At 41.6% G+C, this 8,320-nt stretch overlaps 1 protein-coding gene across 1 annotated transcript in view; it reads left to right on the plus strand.

Annotated features, from left to right (window-relative positions):
- psmg1 (proteasome (prosome, macropain) assembly chaperone 1) overlaps positions 1-2,682 on the plus strand; it is a 3,753-nt gene extending 1,071 nt beyond the window's left edge. Inside the window, exons 2-7 of the mRNA XM_016530330.1 lie at positions 73-158; positions 288-445; positions 1,469-1,531; positions 1,613-1,811; positions 2,355-2,476; positions 2,550-2,682. Coding sequence (XP_016385816.1) covers positions 73-158; positions 288-445; positions 1,469-1,531; positions 1,613-1,811; positions 2,355-2,476; positions 2,550-2,627 — 706 coding nt within the window. The 3' untranslated portion in view covers positions 2,628-2,682. The remainder of the gene's footprint in view (positions 1-72; positions 159-287; positions 446-1,468; positions 1,532-1,612; positions 1,812-2,354; positions 2,477-2,549) is intronic.
- The last annotated feature ends 5,638 nt before the right edge of the window (positions 2,683-8,320 follow it).

The raw sequence follows: 8,320 nt of genomic DNA on the forward strand, positions 1-8,320 counted from the left end.
TATATATATATAGAGGAGCTGGATGTAGTGTATATAAAGCAGGGTTCTAGTAGTGTCTGTGTTTTCTCTCAGGTCTGTTGATGTTCATTGGCTCTCGCAGACAGATGGATCTGTGCCGTGTTCAGATGTGATCATCGCTGTGGGTCCGAATGCCACCGGTGAGCCGTCACACTCAAGTCAAGTCCCCGTTATCTATATAGCGCTTCTTACAGCTTCACAGCATTAAACAGGGAAGTAGTGTGCCGTTCTCAGCAGTTTAATGCAGACTCCGCTCTGCTGTGTTTCAGGGTTCGTCTCGGCGCATGTGCTGAGCTCCGGCGGATGGACGGCGGTCGCGTGGGTCTCGCTGTGGAACGAGCAGAGCCCCGGATCGGGACGAGCGGACACGGCCCCGGGCCCCAGAGAGCCGTCCTGCGTCCTGTACCAGCAGAAACACAGCCCGTCTGTGAGGAACAGCGTTCGTTTATGCCTTTTAAATTTGAATAGAATTTGAATATTGATAATATCTAAGTACAAAATTTCGAATGTAGCTCTTCAGAGATTTTGACAGCCCTACTCTATTCGGGCGGGACTAGTTTACAGAGTCGTTAGTGTGTTTTGTGTTTCACAGATGTACTTGTGATTTTAATCTGCCACGTCTGTGTTTTTCTCACACAACCTCTGTAATAATTCCAGAGCAAATTACCTACTGTTTTTCTGAAAACTCACTGATCCTCTGAGAAAACTAGTCCCGTCTGAATAGGGCTTAAGACTACTGCAATGTTATTTCTGGATAAATGTGTCCCTGCAGCACAAAAGCAGTGTTAAGTCGCTGGGGTATATTTGTAGCAATAGCCAACAATACATTGTATGGGTCAAAATTATACATTTTTCTTTAATGCCAAAAATCATTAGGATATTAAGTAAAGATCATGTTCCATGAAGATATTTTGTACATTTCCTACCGTAAATATATCAAAACTTAATGTTTGATTAGTAATATGCATTGCTAAGAACTTCATTTGAAAACTTTAAAGATGATTTTCTCAATATTTAGATTTTTTTGCACCCTCAGATTCCAGATTTTCATCTCAATCTTTCAATCTTTCCATACATCAATGGAAAGATTACTTATTCAGCTTTCAGATGATGTATAAATCTCAATTTCAAAAAATGGACCCTTATGACTGGTTTTGTGCTCCAGGGTCACATATTGGCTCAAAAACGGAGGTGTGTGAGCTCAGATCAGCTCCAGAAAGAAACACAAAAGCTGATAGATTGACTCCTGGTTTCACAGACAAAAAGCCTAGTCCCAGACTAAAATGTAAGTCTGAGCTGTTCCAACTGAAGTAAACTTGCACTGACTGATCTTAAAATATATCAGCGCCTCTGTTTTGTCTCAAGATGGCAAATGACTTGAATGTCTTAATTGATCTCTGGTCTAAGCCGTGTCTGTGAAGCCAGGTCTGAGTGTGTTGAATGCATGCAGGTGCTGCTGTGCCAGTGCTCCTGTTACGTGGCTGAAGATCAGCAGTTCCAGTGGACCGAGAAGGTGACGCGCTCACACAGAGAGAGCAGCTAGTGGTCTGAGCGTGCTGCATCGGTGGCTCATGTGTGTGGTGTTCGTCTGCAGGTGTTGGGCTGCGTTCAGACGAGGGATCTGACCGTGACCGTTCTCTCTGACTGCAGTGTAGCCGAATATAAGACATCAGACTACCTGAGTGAGAGCAGTGTGCCCTTCCTGCGCTCTCTGAGGACCAGCGCACACACGGGCCCCGTGGCGAGTCCGGCCCTCGAGCAGCCCAACATCAGCACCGGACTGGCTGCGGCAGGTACTGCATTCTGCCACCATTTTGTACACCGGTGCGAGTAAATGTTGTGTTTCAATTTTGATCCAATTTGAATGTTATATTTAATGGGATGACCAAAATATACTGCGGTGAACAAACACATCACCATTATAACCTGTAGATGGCAGCAGAGGAGCACTTATTGGCTTATTAGTCATTCATTTCTACGTTTTCCTTTATATTTTGAAATGATAAAATAACGATTATAAAATCACTAGGCTATTATAAAATATCAAATCATCAAGAAATCAGATTTTGACAGAGTTTTGTTCTTTTTTTGTGTATGTAGTAAGAAAAATCACAAAGTGCTTTGAAAAACAAACTTTTCTTCAATTTGCGACTACATCACACATAATCACTGAAGCTGTTGGTCAGTTCCGTATAAGACTATAGAAGAATAACGGTACATTTAATAAGAGTACAATATATACCTTTTCTACATAAAAATTAGATTTTGTACATGTTACTGTTGTTAATAAAATAAATTTTGTAAGCTTCTGTGTGTGTGTGTGTGTGTGTGTGCAGTGCTCAGTCACTGTCAGGTTCAGCGGATCGCAGCTGTTCTCTATCAGTGCTACAGTGATGTTCTGCAGCCGGACTCTCTCAGCATGCAGATGTACAGAGCAGCGGTGAGCGCAGTGCTGAAGGTGAGTTTGAGCTTCTCTGAGCTTCTCTGCTTCTCGTCTCGCGGGACTCAGTCTCTGTCTCTCTTGATTCCAGCTGGATCCGAGTCCCAGCGCAGACGTGCTGCAGAAGATCACGCGAGGCAGCGAGCTTCAGAGCAACCTCTACACGTGAAGAAAGCACTGTACTCTGGTTTGCATTGTTGCATTAAAGATGTGATGTTGTTTTATGTTGGTGTGACGTGAATGTCTTTATTTAGTTTAAGTGAATTGTGTTTCTGAGTTTGGGCACGAGGTGGCGCCACAACCATCAATTACAAGAAACAGTAGGTCAAGTTCTGCTGAAATAAAACTGAAACTGATATATTCTTGGCTATTTTATTATAAAAATATTTAAATCATTGTATTTTGCCATTTCTTATTACATAATTTGTCATAGGAATATTTATTATATTTTTAAGAAAAATCGATAATTTTATATTAAAAAGGACCTTTAGCAAATATTTTATGTGAACAAAAGCAGTGAAACCTAATATAATTAATTTATTATTATAGGAGTGTTTTATAATATTTAAAACTAAATGATCATTTTCTATTGAGAAATGGACTGGATTGTAGTTGAGAAAATATTAAATTTTAATAAAAGCAATGAAACCTCAACGAAAGCCGTTTAAATAAAGATATTTGGAAATGTTGTTATTAACATTTAAAGTATTTTATTATAGTTTTTGGTGTCATTTCTTATTTCATAATTTCTTATAGGTATATTTTATAATAATTTTGATAAAATTATAATTTTAAATTAAATTAAGGACTGAGTTATATTATAAATACCAATCTAATAAACACACGCAACAAAACATTTGAACAATATTTGAACAAAAGCAGGGAAAGCTCAATGAAAGTTGTTTAAATATTCAAGTCGTGCACAATTCCATAATTCAAAACTTTTCCTGGTTTGCTAATTCAGAGACGCTTCATAACGTTAGCGTGAATCAGCGTGAATGTATGTTATCTGATGATCTTCCCGCCCGAGGCCTCGTGTTCTCCTTCATCTGTCTGCTGAATGAGTGTGTGTTTACAGCTGAATATTCAGTGCCATGTTTCACGATGATGGTGCGAGTGTGAAGATTTTCAGCGGGAGCGGTGAGAATCTCACAGTGTGTCCGTGTCAAAGATCTCAGGTCTTCCCACGACCTGCCGCGCTGCTGATGAAGCGCCTCCGACAAACACACACACACTCTCACACATGTTTGTTTCTGTGAATTGTGGGGACTTTCCATAGACTTACTTTTACACTGACCAAACAATATTTTCTATCCCCTAACCCTAAACTTATGCCTCAAAGAAAACCTGTCAGATAAACATTTACTATTTTTAATCATTTTTTCCCTTGTGGGGTCCCCACAATGTAAAAAATTTCAGGTTGCACTATCCTTGTGGGGACATTTGGTCACACACACACACACACACACTCACACACACAATCACTCGCTCACACACACACTCACACACACTCACACACACAATCACTCGCTCACACACACACAATCACTCACTCGCTCATTCACTCACACACACACACAATCACTCGCTCACTCACACACACACACACACGCACTCGTGGGCTAATTCCAGTCCGCGTGTGTCAGCTAGTTCTGAACCGAAAGAGGAATTCCAGAGTTCCACAACCATCAGCATGAACGAGAGCTTGATATGAGACGCACCCTTACACGCACACGCACACACACACACTCACTGATGAATATGTCTGATCATGCTCTGCTCAGATCCACTTCTGTATCTGTGTAATGAACACATTCACATGTTCTACACCATGACATAATATATAGCTTTTCATAACTAGACAATGTTAGAAAATCCCAGGGAGTTTTACAGTCACACTCGTTTACACGGCTGGAAATCTCTTGAGTTCAGTTCTTACTTTAATGATGATTTTGTTATTTTACATAATTATATCATCTTAAGGTCCAGATCCATGTTCTGGGTGGTTGCTAGGGTGCTCTGGGTTGTTGTTATGTGGTTGCTAGGGTGTTCTGGTTAGTTACTAGGGTGTTGTGAGTGGTAGCTAAGCTGTTTGATGTTAGAGCATTCTTGGTGTTTATTTGATTATTGCTAGGACATTGTGGGTGGTTGCTAAGGTTTCTGGGTTGTTGTTAGGTGGTTGTTAGGGTGCTCTGGTTGGTTGCTAGGGTGTTGTGAGTGGTAGCTAAGCTGTTAGAGGTTAGAGCATTCTGGGTGTTTCTATTATTGATAGGGCATTGTGGGTGGTTGCTAAGGTTTCTGGGTTGTTTTTAGGTGGTTGCTAGGGTGTTCTGGTTGGTTACTAGGGTGTTGTGAGTGGTAGCTAAGCTGTTAGAAGTAAAAGCATTCTGGGTGTTTCTTAGATTATTGATAGGGCATTGTGGGTGGTTGCTAAGGTTTCTGGGTTGTTGTTAGGTGGTTGTTAGGGTGCTCTGGTTGGTTACTAGGGTGTTGTGAGTGGTAGCTAAGCTGTTAGAGGTTAGAGCATTCTGAGTGTTTATTAGATTATTGCTAGGGCATTGTGGGTGGTTGCTAAGGTTTCTGGGTTGTTGTTGTTAGGTGGTTGCTAAGGTTTTTGGGCTATTGTTAGTTGGTTGCTGGGTGGTTGATAGGTGGTTACTAAGGTGTTGTTAGTAGTTGATAAGTTGTTAGATGGTTGCTAGGGCATTCTGGGTGGCTGCCCATGTTTCTGGGTTGTTGTTAGGTGGTTGCTAGGGTTTTCTGGGTGGTTGCTAAGGTTTCTGGGTTGTTACGTGGTTGCTAAGGTTTTCTGGGTGGTTGCTAAAGATTCTGGGTTGTTGTTAGGTGGTTGCTAGGGTGTTGTGGTTTGTTGTTAGGTGGTTACTAGGGTGTTTTTGGTGGTTGCTAAGGTTTCTGGGTTGTTTGTTGGTTGCTGAGTGTTGTGGGTGGTTGTTAGGTGGTTGCCAGGGTGTTCTGGGTGGTTGCAAATCTTTCTAGGTTGTTAGGTAGTTGCTAGGGTGTTGTGAGTGGTTGCTAAGGTTTCTGGGTTGTTGTTAGGTGGTTTCTAGGGTGTTGAGGGTGGTTGTTAGGTGGTTGCTAAGGTGTTCAACAGTTTAAAGGGAGAAATCTTGCTTAGTAAGTTAGTAAAAGTTAGTTAAACTGTTGGCTTGCTTATATCTACCAGAAGAGGAACACAATTTGGTTTAACTGCCTCGGGTCAGTAGATCATTAGTGATGGCGATGGTTGAGTTAGCAAACACAGTTAGTGAAGTGTTGTGGGGAAATCCCTGCACTGATGCATCTGTCTCACACACACACACACACATACTGCACCTCACCTTAATAGGTAAAGGAAGTTCACGAGTGAGTTCTTCACATGCAGCAGCTGCCGTGTGTCATAAACACTCATAAACGCAGGTGTGTCTGTCTGTGTTTACCCATCGCTGACTAGCGCTCCATTACCAGAGCTCACAGGTTATCTCACAGATAAATAATTAACCCAAACAGCCATCAACGAGTGGCCTCGTTCATATCAGTGCGAATTCTTTTTTCTTTCTTTTTTTTTTTGAACATTCTCTTTATTAAATTTTGTACATTGGCACAAAAATTCCAATACAAATTTTTACATATGTGACCCTGGACCACAAAACCAGTCATAAGGGTCAATTTTCCGAAATTGAGCTTTATACATCAGCTGAAATCTGAATAAATAAGCTTTCCATAGATGTATGGTTTGTTAGGATCGGACAATATTTGGCTGAGATACAACTATTTGAAAATCTGGAATCTGAGGGTGCAAAAAAATCTAAATATTGAGAAAATCATCTTTAAAGTTGTTCAAATGAAGTTCTTAGCAATGCATATTACTAATCAAAAATTAAGTTTTGATATATTTACGGTAGGACATTTACAAAATATCTTCATGGAACATGATCTTTACTTAATATCCTAATGATTTTTAGCATAAAAGAAAAATGTATAATTTTGACCCATACAATGTATTGTTGGCTATTGCTACAAATATACCCCAGCGACTTAAGACCGCTTTTGTGTTCCAGGGTCACATATGTATACAAATCATATTTTAACAATGGATTTTAACATTGTAATGATATCTGGGAGGGGGAAAAAAAAAAGAAAAGAAAAGAAAAGAAAGAAAGAGAGAAAAAAAGGGGAAGAGGGGATTGTTTGGGTTAGGGTTCAATTGTTGCTTTCTTATTAAAATAATAAAAAGTTTCCATGCTACATAAAAATGTTTAGTTTTCTTTTTGAGGGAACATCTGATCTTTTCAAGCTCCAGGTAGGACGTAACATTTTTAAAGGTCCCATATTTGACACCTTTCTGGAGTTTTATTTTAGGTTTTGATGTCCTTAAGAATATATATTTGCGGTATAAGTACAATGCCGAGCAGTGGGGTGGATCTTTCTGTTGATATCAGTGTGACTTCTGATGGACTCAGTAAGCACATGCGTCACAATCTGACCGCACTGAACATCCATGATCCTCTGCAGCCGTCTCAACATGCCTGCCACGTGCATGTGTGCTGGATTGCGCAAATGTCCTCTGCGTTGTGGTTTTCAGAGTTTCGCTGTTGTGCATGTGGTATCTGAACAGAGGAAGTTCACATCAGGGTTACTGCGACTTCAAGGCCGTCCTGTGATTGTGTGAATGCAACGACAAGATTCCTGTCTGACAAACAAGCTGTGCTGAGCTCTGACGCTGGAGTGATCACGTGCTGGCTGGGTTGTTCTTGTGTTCCGTGCTGGTTTACAGGAGGAGGAGCCGAGGAGCGCCACTGACCGTAAGTGACGCTCCAGCAAGACGTTTCCCAAGAAACACCAACAGGCGGGTGCTGTCAATCATTGGCTCTTTGTTTGTGTCTGAGGCTGGTTTAGCAGGTCCGGCGCTGATAATGCGTGTGTGTGGGTGTTTAGCGGAGGCGGATTCATGCAGATACCTGCGAGAGGATCGGCGCATTACTGCTCATGTGTGCTTCCAGACGAACGTGTGAATCTGACTCAGGCACAGATCAGTGCTGCAGCTCAAACTCTACAGCATGCGCTTGCAACCGAGCTTATAGGTTCGATTCCCATGCATAAACTGTTCAAATATTCTCTATACCCTCAATGCACACACATATGCATATGTGATTTGTGTTGTTATTTTAGACTATGCTTGTGATATTGTGAAGCACTTTGGGCAAATATAAGGCTACGTTCACACAGCAGCAGAATACGGTTGTCAGTCCTGTATTTGAGTGCTTAATACAGTTACGTTCACACACAGTTCGGTTATTTACGGGTGTGACACCGCATTCTGTAACCGAACGCACACCGGTACATGTTCAGGACTCACAACCGCATTCTCGGACCACACGCGCTGTGTGAACGGACCAGGACTGGACAACTAGAGTCTGTGACGTCATACAGCACGAGAGAGAGCCGCTCTGCCGCACAAACACGCGTCTACCGTGCGATACCTGTGTTCATGTGTGTTTTCGTGACGGAGAAATGAGCTGCGTGTCATCTGAAAGTTTTAGGCTATATCCAGTCCACTGGAGCCGCTCCGGTCAGTTTTGTGTTGCTGTCGGTTAATGAAGATTTGACGGATGAACTCGCGGCTCGATTGGACTCTTGTCGTGTCAGAACGTGATAAGGCTTTCAGTTTAATGGACGTCGCCATCTTTGATTTTACTTTGGCCACTGTTGCTATGGTTACCGGTAAGTTGCTCGCTCATACAGACACTGTTGCAAGCTGCTGTGTGAACGGGACATTTCCAGACTCACACCTGTAAGCAAATGCGGTTGTCAGTGTGAACGTAGCCTAAGTGACAAAAGATTTTAAAAAGTAATAAAATAAAT

This window comes from Sinocyclocheilus rhinocerous, unplaced genomic scaffold, assembly GCF_001515625.1.
Source record: "Sinocyclocheilus rhinocerous isolate Xijiao unplaced genomic scaffold, SAMN03320098_v1.1 scaffold4622, whole genome shotgun sequence".
Classification (NCBI taxonomy): domain Eukaryota; kingdom Metazoa; phylum Chordata; class Actinopteri; order Cypriniformes; family Cyprinidae; genus Sinocyclocheilus; species Sinocyclocheilus rhinocerous.